The sequence below is a fragment of the Amblyraja radiata genome, chromosome 2 (genome assembly GCF_010909765.2).
Source record: "Amblyraja radiata isolate CabotCenter1 chromosome 2, sAmbRad1.1.pri, whole genome shotgun sequence".
Taxonomy (NCBI): domain Eukaryota; kingdom Metazoa; phylum Chordata; class Chondrichthyes; order Rajiformes; family Rajidae; genus Amblyraja; species Amblyraja radiata.
In genome coordinates, this window is record NC_045957.1 from 99,154,333 (window position 1) to 99,170,014 (window position 15,682).

General features: G+C 41.5%; 1 protein-coding gene across 1 annotated transcript in view; it reads left to right on the forward strand.

Annotated features, from left to right (window-relative positions):
* Positions 1 to 15,417, forward strand: part of kcnh8 (potassium voltage-gated channel subfamily H member 8) — a 397,801-nt gene extending 382,384 nt beyond the window's left edge. The window contains exons 11-13 of the mRNA XM_033039823.1: positions 1,393 to 1,607; positions 14,114 to 14,155; positions 14,956 to 15,417. Of these exons, the coding sequence (XP_032895714.1) occupies positions 1,393 to 1,607; positions 14,114 to 14,155; positions 14,956 to 15,417 (719 nt within the window). The remainder of the gene's footprint in view (positions 1 to 1,392; positions 1,608 to 14,113; positions 14,156 to 14,955) is intronic.
* The last annotated feature ends 265 nt before the right edge of the window (positions 15,418 to 15,682 follow it).

Below are 15,682 nucleotides of genomic sequence, written 5' to 3' on the forward strand. Positions count from 1 at the left end.
ATTGCACCTACCTAAATCAATCATATCATCTATGCTATAAAGCGGCTAAACAATGTCTCGGATGTAGATTTTCAAGACTTTGATCCAGTCAAGTTCAGATTGGTCTAATCAGTGGAGACACGAAACTGCAGATGCTGGGATCATGAGGAAAACACAAAATGCTGGAGGACCTCTGCATTTCGGCAGCATCAGTGGAGGAATGGACAGATGACGTTTTGGGTTGGGCCCCTTCTTCAGTCTGAGTTCTTTCAGCATTTTGCGTATAGGTTTAATCACCCATCTCTATACATATCACAATACTATAGACTAGATATCATGGTCTTACTCGGGAATGAGTGGCCAACAACAACCTAAGGGTGAATTATACCTTTAAAGTACATATCACTATATAATGCACTTGAAGTAAAATTAAATATGTATTCTGGCGAAATAGAAATGTGTAAAATCTCAGACTTGTTTTCCTACTCCTGACAAAGTGCTTGGCACAATACTGACACTGTTGACAATCTCACCCATCTTTGGCCACACCAGTAAAACATGACATGTCCCTCTTTGCTTCATTTCCTGCACCAGCTGCTCAGTGGCCTCATTATCAATGCAGGGTGCCTCTTATGTACATCTTGCTTACATCCTGAATGTTTGGATGCTTATTTAATGCCAATTTCCTGCCAATTGCAAGCTTGTCCACTGGCACAGAAGCACTCCAGGATATCTCTTCACCTTCTGTGAGTTTTTGAAATGTTAACCAACCTTCTAAATATACAGGGATAGTTTTGGCCAGCTGTCATCAGGCGACTCAACCATCCTATCATCAACTAGAGAGCAGTCTTGAACTACTGCACTATCTACATCAATTGGGACCCTCAGACTATCTTTGTTCGGACATTACTGACTTTATCTTGCTCTAAACGTTATTCACATTATTCCCTTTATAATGTATCTGTGGATGGCTCGATTGTAATCATGTATTGTCTTTCTGCTGACTGGTTTGCACGCAATAAAAGTTTTTCACTGTATCTCAGTACACGTGACAATAAACTAAACTCAGTGTGATGGTTCAATGGAGACTTATCAAGACTCCTAGGTGATCCTGCCCCTTGCTTAAAGATGAGTTGTACATCTTTGGGCCACCAACATTGCACCAAACAGGAATTGTCAATGGTTCCCTACAAATTACCCAGGAGTGTAAATAAAGCCTAAGATAAAATCCAACACACATACTGGTAGAGATGAAGTGCCATTTTTGTGTGTGCCATCCATGCATTGAACTAATTTCCCTGAGACATGGGGAAATCAAAGGCTATTTTGGCCAAATTATGGCACTATGTTGAACCCCAGTTCCCAATGCCTTGTGAAATGCAATGCTAATGTTTCCAAATTATTGTATTACAGGGAAGGGTGATCTAATAGGTGCAGATCTTGCAGGCAAAGATCAAGTTATCAAAACCAGCGCTGATGTGAAAGCTCTAACCTACTGTGATCTGCAATGTATTGATCTGAAAGGTCTCTATGAAGTGTTGGACTTGTACCCAGAATACTCCCATAAATTCAAGGATGACATTCATCACAATCTCACATACAACCTCAGAGATGCTCATGAAGGCAATGTAAGTATAGTGATTATGGTTACTCTATTTATTGCAGCACTACCAAAATAATGCAAATTTATATTACTCATTTACTTTTAAATTACTAATGTTTTAAAACATTTAATAATTGTACTATCGGGGTAGCTTCCCCATACTAATATGTAGATATTATATTTGCATATATATATAAGGGTTTGAAATGCATGTCTAACTTTAGCACAAAAGCTAATGTCTAACTTTAGCACAAAAGCTGTGGCATTTCCACTGTGTCAGTGCAATCATAAATACGAATGTTGTTTGTATTCTCCTTCTTTTAGGAGCAGTTGCATTTGAATTGACTGAAAATTGAATTTGTTATTAATGCTCATTCATAGATTTGATATGAATTGTAAAATGGGAGATGGTAATTATTATTTATCCAGAAGGCCCTTCTTCCTGGATATTCTCACGCCAAGACAAATTAGTTTACTTTTCTCCTCATTCTGGCAGAGCCTGCACGTTTTAATTCTAATGGTCTTCAAAGCCAGCACAGTGGTGCAGCAGTAGAGATGCTGCCAAATGCCCCTGTCCCACTTAGGAAACCTGAACGGAAACTTCTGGAGACTTTGCACCCCACCCAAGGTTTCCGTGCAGTTCCCGGAGGTTGCAGGTGGTTGCCAGAGGTTACAGGTAGTGGAAGCAGGTAGTGAAACAGGTTGGGAGACTGACAAAAACCTCCGGGAACCGCACGGAAACCTTGGGTGCGGCGCAAAGTCTCCAGAGGTTTCCGTTCAGGTTTCCTAAGTGGGACAGGGGCATTACAGCGCCAGAGACCCAGGTTCGATCCAGACCACGGGTGCTGTCTGCACAGAGTTTGCAGAGTTTGTACGTTCTCCTTGTGACCGCTTGGGTCTTCTCCTGGTGTTCCAGTTTCTTCCCACATTCCAAAGAAATGCAGGTTGGTAGGTTAATTGGCTTCTGTAAATTGTCCTTAGTGTGTAGGATTAAACTGGTGTATGGGTGATCATTGGTTGGCGTGGACTCCATGGGCTGAAGGGCCTGTTTCTATGTTGTATCTCTAAAGTAAACTAAATTAAAAAGCAAATTAACAAGCTGATTTTCCTGTTCATTGCACCAATTTGAATCTAGGCAGATGGCCAGGGCAGGGAATCAGTGGGAGTCAGTCAAATATCTGCTGGCCCATCTCCAGCCAATACAATTCAGTGATACAGCATAGAATTATTAAGGGTCTATCCCACTTTCCCGAGTTATTCACGAATTCCCCTGAGTTATTCACAAATTCCCCCGAGTTTTCAAACTCGCAGAATGTTCGTAACGAGTCCGTAGGAGGCCGTAGGAGTCCCTGGATATATCGTAGCGGCTCGTTATGCCAGCCGTAGGTACTCGGAGCATCAGGTAAGTCGGGACGTTTTTTCGGCCTGATGAAAAATATCCACGAGTAAGAAAATAGCCCCGAGTACCTACGGCTGGTATAACGAGCCGCTACGATATATCCACGGACTCCTACGGACTCGTTACGAACATTCTGCGAGTTTAAAAACTCGGAAGAATTCATGAATAACTCGGGAAAGTGGGACAGGCCCTTAAATAGTACAGCACAGGGACAGGTCCTTTGGCCCACAATGTCCATGCCATACCTGATGCTGTTAAACTGATCTCATCTCCTTGCACATAATCCCTCCATTCCATGTACATCCATGTGCCCATTTAAAACCCTTTAAAACATTACTATCGTATCTGCCTCCGCCACCACTTCTTTTGTTGATAGAAAGAAACATATTTCTTCTTATGTATTGTGATATTCATGTACAAATAACTGCCCGTTTATATGCATGTCTAAACGACTCTTATACGTTGCTATCATCTGCTTCTACCAGCTCCATTGACCCGTGTTCCAGGCACCCACCACCCTCTTTCTAAAACATTTGTCCCACACTTTTCCTTTAAACTTTGTCCCTTTCATCTTAAAGGTATGTCCCCTAGTCTTTGACATTTCCACCCTTGGAAAAAGGTTCTGGCTGTTTTCCCTATCTGTGCCTCACAAAATTTAATATCAATTTATCTTCATTCAGCCTCCATCGCTCCAGAGAAAACAATTCAAGTCTGTCCAACCTCCCTAAAGTTAATCCAGGCAGAATTCTGATAAACCTCTTCTGCACCCTCTCCAACGCCTCCATATCCTTCCTGCAATGGGGCGACCATGTAACAGAACTGGAATTTGCTTCATTTCACCCAAATATTTTAAACATATGACAAGATGGCATAATTGAATGTATTTTCCATCACTCACGCATTAACCACATGTTACTGAGATCACTTTCCTCGCAAAGAAGGATTACGGATGAAAAAGAGGGAAAGTAAATGTTGCATTAAAAAATGCAATTTCAAAGAATGTAAACGTAGTGAATTGTGTAAGTACTATTTATACTTTTTCTCCCTCATCCATCTTGGCATTCCTTTTTTGGAATGTAATCAGCCAGAGTTTAGATTAGTTTAGAGATACAGTGCCAAAACAAGCCCTTCGGCCCACCGAGTCCGCACCGACCAGCGATCTCCGCATATTAACACTATCCTGCACAGACTAGGAATAATTTACACATACACCAAGCCAATCATCCTACTAACCTGTACATTTTTGGAGTGTAGGAGGAAACCGAAGATCTCAGAAAAAATATGCAAGTTACGGGAAGAATGTACAAACTCCGTACAGACAGACAGGGATTGAACCTGGGTCTCCGGCGCTGCAAGCGCTGTAAGGCAGAAACTCCACGGCTGCGCCACCGTGGCCGCCCATGGAGTTGTGCGATGTTGATCTATTATGCTGTTATTTTAATGAGAAAGATAGACACAAAATGCTGAGGTAACTCAGCAGGTCAGGCAGCATCTCTGGAGAAGATGGATAGGTGATATTTTGGGTCCGGGCCTTCCTTCAGTCTGATTGCGGGGAAGCGGGGATCACTGGCAGCAAGATAATGCCAAGACAAATAGAGGTCAGCAATACATGACCTCAGTCTGTCAGAACTCCCGTTGGAGAGGAGTTATTTTAATCCTGTTACTTCAACCCTGTTAATCAACTATAGTTCAATCAGGGCCAATGTCATTTATAACCATATAACAATTACAGCACGGAAACAGGCCATCTCGGCCCTTCTAGTCCGTGCCGAACACGTATTCTCCCCTAGTCCCATCTACCTGCACTCAGACCATAACCCTCCATTCCTTTCCCGTCCATATACCTATCCAATTTATTTTTAAATGATAAAATCGAACCTGCCTCCACCACCTTCACTGGAAGCTCATTCCACACAGCTACCACTCTCTGAGTAAAGAAGTTCCCCCTCATGTTACCCCTAAACTTCTGTCCATTAATTCTCAAGTCATGTCCTCTTGTTTGAATCTTCCCTACTCTCAGTGGGAAAAGCTTATCCACGTCAACTCTATCTATCCCTGCTAATAATATTTGGAATTCCGGATTTACATCTATCACTTACAGTAAATCAAAGAAATTTCTTTGATTACTGTTTGATAATTGGGAAAAAAATCATATTGAAATTTTGGAAGGGAACATTATCCCCCACAACCAAAATGTGGGCAACAGAGATGATGGAGACGTTACATCTGGAAAGAATTAGATTTGTCCTATTGGACAAGTATAATTCTTTTGAACAGATATGGTCTCCATATATACAGTATTTAGAGGAGTAGCTGTTCTTGGCAACACAGCTCGGCGTGCACCCTGTGGGATTTGGTGAGAATAATTCATTTTTATATTGGAATTAACATATATGTCTTTATTGATACTATCACTTGTAGTAGTGTTATTAACAATACATATTGTGGTTTTTCATTTTTCTTTTTTTTTTTTTTTTTTCGTTTATATTTTATTTTTTTTATATAATCAAATTATTATTTAATCACTCTCTTAATGATTTATAACTGTTCTATTCTTTTTCTATCATTATTTCTAAAAAAAATAGTAGATAAGTATTACTAGTGTTTTACTTAATGCAAATTGAATTAATTTGATATAAAGTTGTTTGAAGCATTGTAATTGATTACCTTTAATAAAAAAATATATATCAACTCTATCTATCCCTCTCATCATTTTAAAGACCTCTATCAAGTCCCCCCTTAACCTTCTGCGCTCCAAAGAATAAAGACCTCACTTGTTCAACCTTTCTCTGTAACTTAGTTGCTGAAATCCAGGCAACATTCTAGTAAATCTCCTCTGTACTCTCTCTGTTTTGTTGACATCCTTCTTATAATTAGGCGACCAAAATTGTACACCATACTCCAGAATTGGCCTCACCAATGCCTTGGACAATTTTAACATTACATCCCAACTTCTATACTCAATGCTCTGATTTATAAAGGCCAGCACACCAAAAGCTTTCTTTACCACCCTATCTACATGAGATTCCACCTTCAGGGAACTGTGCGCAGTTATTCCTAGATCCCTCTGTTCAACTGCATTCCTCAATTCACTACCATTTACCATGAACGTCCTATTTTGATTTGTCCTGCCAAGATGTAGCACCTCACACTTATCAGCATTAAACTCCATCTGCCATCTTTCAGCCCACTCTTCCAACTGGCCTAAATCTCTCTGTAGACTTTGAAAAGCTACTTCATTATCCACATAACCACCTATCTTAGTATCATCTGCATACTTACTAATCCAATTTACCACACATCATCCAGATCATTGATGTACATGACAAACAACAGTGGACCCAACACAGATCCCTGTGGCACCCCACTAGTCACTGGCCTCCAACCTGACAAACAGCCATCCACCATTACTCTCTGGCATCTCCCATTCAGCCACTGTTGAATCCATCTTGTTACTCCACCATTAATACCCAACAATTGAACCTTCTTAACCAACCTTCCATGAGGAACCTTGTCAAAGGCCTTACTGAAGTCCATATATATAACATCCACTACTTTACCCTCATCAATTTCCCGAGTAACCTCTTCAAAAAATTCAAGAAGATTAGTCAAACATGATCTTCCAGGCACAAATCCATGTTGACTGTTCCTAATCAGACCCTGTTTATCCAGATGCTTATATATATTATCTCTAAGTATCCTTTCCATTAATTTGCCCACCACTGACGTCAAACTAACAGGTCTATAATTGCTAGGTTTACTCTTAGAACCCTTTTTAAACAATTGAACAACATGCGCAGTACGCCAATCCTCCGGTACTATTCCCGTTTCTAATGACATTTGAAATATTTCTGTCATAGCCCCTGCTATTTCTACACTAACTTCCCTCAATGTCCTAGGGAATATCCAGTCCGGACCTGGAGACTTATCCACTTTTATATTTCTCAAAAGTGTCAGTACTTCCTCTTCTTTGAATCTCATAGTTTCCATAGCTACTCTACTTGTTTCCCTTACCTCACATAATTCAATATCCTTCTCCTTGGTGAATACCGAAGAAAAGAAATTGTTCGGCACGGACTAGAGGGGTCGAGATGGCCTGTTTCCGTGCTGTAATTGTTATATGTTATATGTTATATGGTTATTATAGACCGCCAAATGGGGAGCGAGAATTGGAAGAGCAAATATGTAAGGAGATCACAGATATTAGTAGTAAGCACAAGGTAGTGATTGTGGGAGATTTCAATTTTCCACACATAGACTGGGAAACACATTCTGTAAATGGGCTTGATGGTTTGGAGTTTGTAAAATGAGTGCAGGATAGTTTTTTGCAGCAATACATAGAGATACCTACTAGAGAAGGGGCGGTGCTGGACCTCCTGTTAGGAAATGAGACAGGTCAGGTGGCAGAAGTATTTGTTGGGGAACAGTTCGGGTCCAGTGATCACAATACCATTAGTTTCAATATAATTATGGAGAGGGTCAGAACTGGACCTAGGGTTGAGATTTTTGATTGGAGAAAGGCTAACTTTGAGGAGATGCGAAAAGGATTTAAAAGGAGTGAATTGGGACATTTTGTTTTATGGTAAAGATGTGGAAGAGAAATGGGGGACATTTAAAGGTGAAATTTTAAGAGTACAGAATCTTTATGTCCCTGTTCGGTTGAAAGGAAATAGTAAAAATTGGAAAGAGCCCTGGTTTTCAAGGGAAATTGGACACGGTTCGGAAAAAGAGAGAGATCTACAATAATTATAGGCAGCATGGAGTAAATGAGGTGCTTGAGGAGTATAAAGAATGTAAAAAGAATCTTAAGAAATAAATTAGAAAAGCTAAAAGAAGATATGAGGTTGCTTTGGCAAGTAAGGTGAAAGTAAATCCAAAGGGTTTCTACAGCTATATTAATAGCAAAAGGATAACGAGGGATAAAATTGGTCCATTAGAGTCAGAGTGGACAGCTATCTGCTGAGCCAAAAGAGATGGGGGAGATATTGAACAATTTATTTTCTTCGGCATTCACCAAGGAGAAGGATATTGAATGATGTGAGGTAAGGGAAACAAATAGAGTAGCTATGGAAACTAAGAGATTCAAAGAAGAGGAAGTACTGACACTTTTTAAATATATAAAAGTGGATAAGTCTCCAGGTCCGGACAGGATATTCCCTAGGACATTGAGGGAAGTTAGTGTAGAAATAGCAGGGGCTATGACAGAAATATTTCAAATGTCATTAGAAACGGGAATAGTGCCGGAGGATTGGCGTACTGCGCATGTTGTTCAATTGTTTAAAAAGGGTTCTAAGAGTAAACCTAGCAATTATAGACCTGTTAGTTTGACGTCAGTGGTGGGCAAATTAATGGAAAGGATACTTAGAGATAATATATATAAGCATCTGGATAAACAGGGTCTGATTAGGAACAGTCAACATGGATTTGTGCCTGGAAGATCATGTTTGACTAATCTTCTTGAATTTTTTGAAGAGGTTACTCGGGAAATTGATGAGGGTAAAGTAGTGGATGTTATATATATGGACTTCAGTAAGGCCTTTGACAAGGTTCCTCATGGAAGGTTGGTTAAGAAGGTTCAATTGTTGGGTATTAATGGTGGAGTAACAAGATGGATTCAACAGTGGCTGAATGGGAGATGCCAGAGAGTAATGGTGGATGGCTGTTTGTCAGGTTGGAGGCCAGTGACTAGTGGGGTGCCACAGGGATCTGTGTTGGGTCCGCCAATTCTCGCTCCCCATTTGGCGGTATATAATACACCCCTATAAGTGTTGCTACCCCTTTCCCATTTCTCAGTTCCACCCAAATAGCCTCCCTAGACGAGCCCTCTAATCTATCCTGCCAAAGCACTGCTGTAATATCTTCCCTGACAAGCAATGCAACACCTCCACCTCTTGCCCCTCCAATTCTATCACACCTGAAGCAACGAAATCCTGGAATATTTAGTTTCCAATCACAGCCCTCCTGCAACCATGTTTCACTGATCGCCACAACATCATACTTCCAGGTGTCAATCCAGGCTCTAAGCTCATCCACCTTTCTTACAATGCTCCTAGCATTAAAATATACACATTTAAGAAACCCACCCCCTCTTATTCTCTGTTTATTGTCTTTTTCTTCTTTCTCCCCTACATTTTGGGTCCGAGTGCTACCCTTCTCTGCCTCCTGCCTCACACACTGACTGCTAACTTTCCCTATTTGAGTCCCTCCCCCCAACCGTTCTAGTTTAAAGACTCCCCATTAGCCTTTGCAAATCTCCCCGCCAGGATATTGGTCCCCCTCGAGTTCAAGTGCAACCCGTCCTTTCTGTACAGGTCGCACCTTCCCCAAAAGAGGTCCCAATGATCCAGAAACTTGAATCCATACCCACTGCACCAGTCCCTCAGCCACGCATTTATCCTCCACCTTGCTCCATTCCTACTCTCACTGTCGCGTGGCACAGGCAGTAATCCTGAGATTGTTACCTTTGCAGTCCTTCTCCTTAACTCTCTTCCTAACTCCCTAAATTCTCCTTTCAGGACCTCTTCTCTTTTTCTACCTATGTCGTTGGTACCTATATGTACCACGACCTCGGGCTCCTCTCCCTCCCATTTCAGGATATTTTGGACACGTTCAGCCACATCCCAGACCCTGGCACCAGGGAGGCAAACTACCATCCGGGTCTCCTGACTGCGTCCACAGAATCGCCTATCCGACCCCCTGACTATAGAGTCCCCTATTACTATTGTCCTCCTCTTCTTTTCCTTACCCTTCTGAGCAACAGGACCGGTCTTTGTGCCGGAGGCCCGGCCGCTGTCGCTACCCCCAGGTAGGCTGTCTCCCCCAACTGTACTCAAACATGAGTACTTATTTTCAAGGTGTACCGTCACCGGGGTACTCTCTAGTCCCTGCCACTGCCCATTGCCCTTCCTAACTGTGACCCAGTTGTCTGCCTCCCGTGGTCTTGGAGTGACCACCTCTCTGTAACCTCTCTATGACCTCCTCCCTCTCCCTGACCAGACAGAGGTCATCGAGCTGCTGCTCCAAGTTCCTAACACGGTCCCTTAGGAGCCCCATCTCGATGCACCTGGCGCAGATGTGGACGTCTGGAGGGCAATCAGACCCCATGACCTCCCACATCTGACATCCAGAACAGAAATCTGCCCTGGCCCTCATTCTTCCCCCTCTTATCCTAGATACAATACAAAGCCTTACCAATACAAGCCAATCAGCTGCTTCCTCTAGTCCGTTCGACCAATCAGCGGCTTCCTCAAGCCCACTTAATTTGAAGTGTGATCTGCGAATGGAACGTTGCAGATTTTGGCTCCTCCTCCCTCACCAACGGCTCCTGGGCCTCTGTTGAAACAAGCCCCGCGATGGGTTTTTACACTCACTGCTCGGACGTCGCTCCTCCCTCACCAACGGCTCCTGGGCCTCTGTTGAAACAAGCCCCGCAATGGGTTTTTACACTCACCGCTCGGACGTCGCTCCTCCCTCACCAACAGCTCCTGGGCGATGTAAATTTAAAACATTTTATGTTTATCAGTCCAACAAGCAATCAAGAATATGTGATGGGTGAAATCTTTCAACAGATTTAAGAGCTGTTATTATAAAGAATCAGTTCTGGGATTTGTCCATCTAAATGAGCTAATGTTAATCCAATTATAACAGCACAAAGGTGAAGTTGCCTAAAATGGGTGAGAAATAAATCAAGAAACAAGTCACTAGAAGCATATAACCATATAACCATATAACAATTACAGCATGGAAACAGGCCATCTCGACGCTTCTAATCCGTGCCGAACACGTATTCTCCCCTAGTCCCATACACCTGCATTCAGACCATAACCCTCCATTCCTTTCCCATCCATATAACTATCCAATTTATTTTTAAATGATAAAACCGAACCTGCCTCCACCACCTTCACTGGAAGCTCATTCCACACAGCTACCACTCTCTGAGTAAAGAAGTTCCCCCTCATGTTACCCCTAAACTTCTGTCCCTTAATTCTCAAGTCATGTCCCCTTGTTTGAATCTTCCCTACTCTCAGTGGGAAAAGCTTATCCACGTCAACTCTGTCTATCCCTCTCATCATTTTAAAGACCTCTATCAAGTCCCCCCTTAACCTTCTGCGCTCCAAAGAATAAAGCCCTAACTTGTTCAACCTTTCTCTGTAACTTATGTAACGCATAGCGGCAGGTATTCAAACTGCTGATCCATAACATTGAGCTGGTATTTACCCTATTCAGAAAGATCTGTGGATAACAAAGGAGGTCAAGGAAATAGAGATACAAGAAACTGCAGATGCTAGAATCTTGAATTGGTGATCATTTTCCAATGTTCTATAGATTCTGGATCAGCATTTGGATAGCAGTAACAGGATCAATCCAACTCAGCATGGATTTACGAAGGGGAAATCTTGCTTTAACCTTCTGGAATTTTTTGAGGATGTAAGAAGTAAAATGGATAAGGGAGAGTCAGTGGATGTAATGTAACAGGACTTTCAGAAAGCCTTTGATAAGGTCCCACACAGGAGATTAGTGGACAAAATTCGAGCACATGGTATTGGAGGTAGGGTATTGACATGGTTAGAAAATTGGTTGACAGACAGGAAATGACAGGTAGTGGCTAGAGGGGTGCCGCAAGGCTCGGTGCTGGGACCGCAGCTATTTACAATATGTATTAAGGATTTAGATGAAGGAATTAAAAGTAACATTAGCAAATTTGCAGGTGACACAAAGCTGGGTGGCAGTGTGAACTGTGAAGAGGATGCTATGAGGCTGCAGGTTGACTTGGACAGGTTGGGTGAGTGGGCAGATGCATAGCAGATGCAGTATAATGCGGATAAATGTGAGGTTATCCACTTTGGTGGCAAGAACAAGACGGCTGATTTTTACCTGAGGATGGGAAAGGAATGGAGGGTTATGGTCTGAGTGCAGGTAGATGGGACTAGGGGAAAATAATTGTTCGGCACGGACTTGTAGGGCCGAGATGGCCTGTTTCCGTGCTGTAATTGTTATATGGTTATATGGTTATATGTCAGATTAGGAAAAGGGGAAGTGCAACGAGACCTGGGTGACCTTGTACATCAGTCACTGAAAGTATGCATGCAGGTACAGCAGGCAGTGAAGAAAGCAAATGGCATGTTGGCCTTCATAACGGGAGGAGTTGAGTATAGGAGCAAAGAAGTCCTTCTGCAGTTGTACAGGGCCCGGGTGAGACCACACCTGGAGTATTGTGTGCAGTTTTGGTCTCCTAATTTGAGGAAGGACATTCGTGCTATTGAGGGAGTGCAGTGTAGGTTTACAAGGTTAATTCCCGGGATGACGGAACTGTCATATGATGAAAGAATGGAGCGACTGGGCTTGTATTCACTGGAATTTAGAAGAATGAGAGGGGATCTTTTTGAAACATATAAAATTATTGAGGGGTTGGACACACTAGATGCAGGAAACATGTTCCCGATGTTGGGGAAGTCCAGAACCAGGGGCCACAGTTTAAGAATAAAGGGTAGGCCATTTGGAACTGAGATGAGGAATTGTAAATTTGTGGAATTCTCTGCCTCAGAAGTCAGTGGAGGCCGATTCACTGGATGTATTAAAAAAATAATGAGTTTGAGCTCTTAGGGCTAGTGGAATCAAGGGATATGGGGAGAAGGCAGGAACAGGGTAGTGATTGTGGATGATCAGCCATGATTACATTGAATGGCGGTGCTGGCTTGATGGACCGAATGGCCTACTCCTGCACCTATTTACTGTATCTATGTATCAATGAATAAAATGCAAAATTTCTTGGGTAACTCAGTGAGTCAGACAACATCTGTGGAGGGAATGGATATGCAACATTTCAGGTGGGGACCCTCCTCTGGACTCAAACGTAGCCATCCATTCCCTCCATGGATGCTGTCTGGCCCATTGAGTTACACCAGCACTTTATGTTTAGGTCAAGGAAAATGTTAAACTGAAAAATAGGAGACACAGTGGTAAGGAATGGTGGTGGGCCAGCAGATTGGAAAGTTTTTAGCAGCCAGCACCAAAAGACTGAAGAGTTCATAAGAAGGGATTTATTTTTTTTTGTAATCCAGAATTTGCAGTTCCTTGTGAATCAAGAATATTTTTTTTATTTTATTTAACCTTTATTTAACCAGGAGAAGTCTCATTTAGATTTACAAGAGAGTCCTGGCCAAGACAGGCAGCAGCACAGTTCCACAGTTACAGAAAATAATTTAATTTTTTTTTTAAACAACAGAGAACATATAAATAGAGTCACAGTCAGAACATCATCAAACAAAGCATGTACAGACAGAAGAACCCGCTTCAACATCATTAAGAAGGGATTTAAATCTGTTTATAGAAACCAGCTCCTTAAGTTTTAGTTCATTCTGCAGCTGGTTCCATGCGAAGGGAGCAGCATAACTAAATGCCCTTTTCCCCAGTTCAGTACGGACTTTAGGTACAGTTAGTAAGAACAAGTCCTCAGAGCGGAGCTGATAAGTTCCTGTGCTTTTTCGAATTACATACTTCTGCAGGTATGAAGGAAGAACACCGAGGATAGTCTTATAAATAAGGATATGCCAATGATGGAGTCTGCGGGTGGACAGGGCAAACCATCCAACTTGAGCATACAAAGTGCAGTGGTGCGTGAGGGTTTTAAAATTAGTAACAAATCTCAGTGCTCCGTGTAATACTCCAATAAAGTATTGGCTTATGTTCCAATGCATTAGTGAACGAGTGCTCTTCTAACTTAGCACAGGATCCAAGAGGCAATTATCCAGCAGTATTTCTGGGGATTTTCTGTAAGATTTGAACTTGGCACTAAGGCCATTGGCAGTGCACTTTGAAAGCTGATCCAACAATCACAGTCACATAAATTTGGGACTTCTCTGTTTGACCACGCATGTGCAGAAGTCATGGACTTGCTGACATTTTCACTCACAATCTGTCCCAATATTTCATGAAATCATGGTATCTTTCAGCACAGAACAATGCCATGCAATCTTTATCATTGTGATGGCCCTTTAGAAAAACAATCCCATTGCCTTTTCAACATTTCTATTGATGCTGGCAGTATCACCCTTTCATAACGTGTGATCCAAATCTCAACAACGTAATGAATAAAAGTACATCACTTTCATGTTGTTGCTTTATTTTTACAGGGGATCTCAAGATTGTCCCAAAATTCCTGTCCGATATCCCAGGTATGCTGCTACATTTTTACTTACTCTGTAGTTACGCATGTTTTCAAATTCTTAATTCAAAACAAAATATTACTATTTACAATTTTAATTATTAGTTCCAAACTTTAATTCTAACAACCTAGGATCACCTTCAACACTACTGATGAAATGTAAAGGTAGACACAAAATGCTGGAGTAACTCAGCGGGACAGGCAGCTTCTCTGGAGAGAAGGAATGGGTGACGTTTTGGGTCAGAGTCTGAAGAAGGGTCTCGACCCGAAACGTCACCCATTCCTTCTCTCCAGAGATGCTGCCTGGCCCGCTGAGTTACTCCAACATTTTGTGTCTACCTTAGATTTAAACCAGCATCTGCAGTTCTTTCCTACACACTGATGAAATGTAATATATTTGCCAAGTAATAAACATGATGTAAAACAAAGATATTATCTGCTGAATAGAAAATTAATGATTCCCTATGTCCTTGCCAATATTTACACAAGGGTAAAATAAACAGATGATCTGCTTTTTTCTCTATTTCATTGCTATTTTGAGGGATCCAATTGTGTGATATGGTGTTCAACATTGTTAATAAGGATGCAAATGTCATTCTTAATGACATTTCAAAGGTACTTTATTGGTGTTTGAGAGGTCTGGAGGCTGAAAGAGGCACTAAATAAATATTTCCCCCCTCTAGTTTATTCTGTTAAATGATCTTTAACCTTCCCGCATCTTGTTTAGTTACTTCTGAGACATAAAAGAACTATTAAGGTCCTGGCTATTGCATTATGACACCTTGAACTGATTTTTTTTTTCACACTTAGTCAGAGTCCAATGGGAATGGCAGCCTAAATGAGAAACTTGCTTCAATTGTGGAAGATGAAGAGGAGGTAGAAGAAGTTGATGAGACTACCCCATTATCACTTGTGTCTGCTAATTTTACATCCCACAATCGATCGTTAAATCACAATAGGACCATCAATGCTGGGAATTCTCTTGGAATTAACCAACCACTGCTCTCAGGATCAATATGCTTCCGATCTCCCATCAGGGGCGGCAACGTTATGGTCAGAAGCAGACAGGATAATGAGTCAACTAATCTCAAGAATGGAAAAGACAAAAGTCTAAAGCTGCATCTTTCTACACTGAATGCGTCTGCTTCTCCTGATCTCAGTCCAAGGTACAACTCATTCGGTTACAAATGCCAGACATTACTGCATATTTTGTACATTATTTATATTTTACTTTTTGCATTGAACTTGAAAGATAGATTTCTTATTATGTAACAGTGATATTCATTCATAAGTAACTAATATGTTTCTTTGACACATTTATTTTAACTGTCTCCTAGAAGGCAGGAGAACAGGGTTGAGAGGGAAAGATAGATCACCCATGATTAAATGGTAGAGAAGACTTGATGGCTGGATGGCCTACTTCTGCTCCTATCACTTATGAATTTAAGAACTTAGGAACTATTTTAACTGAATTAGAAAACTACATTAAATTGGTTAATTACTCCATTAAATGATAGTAGTCAAGAGTGTTTTATTG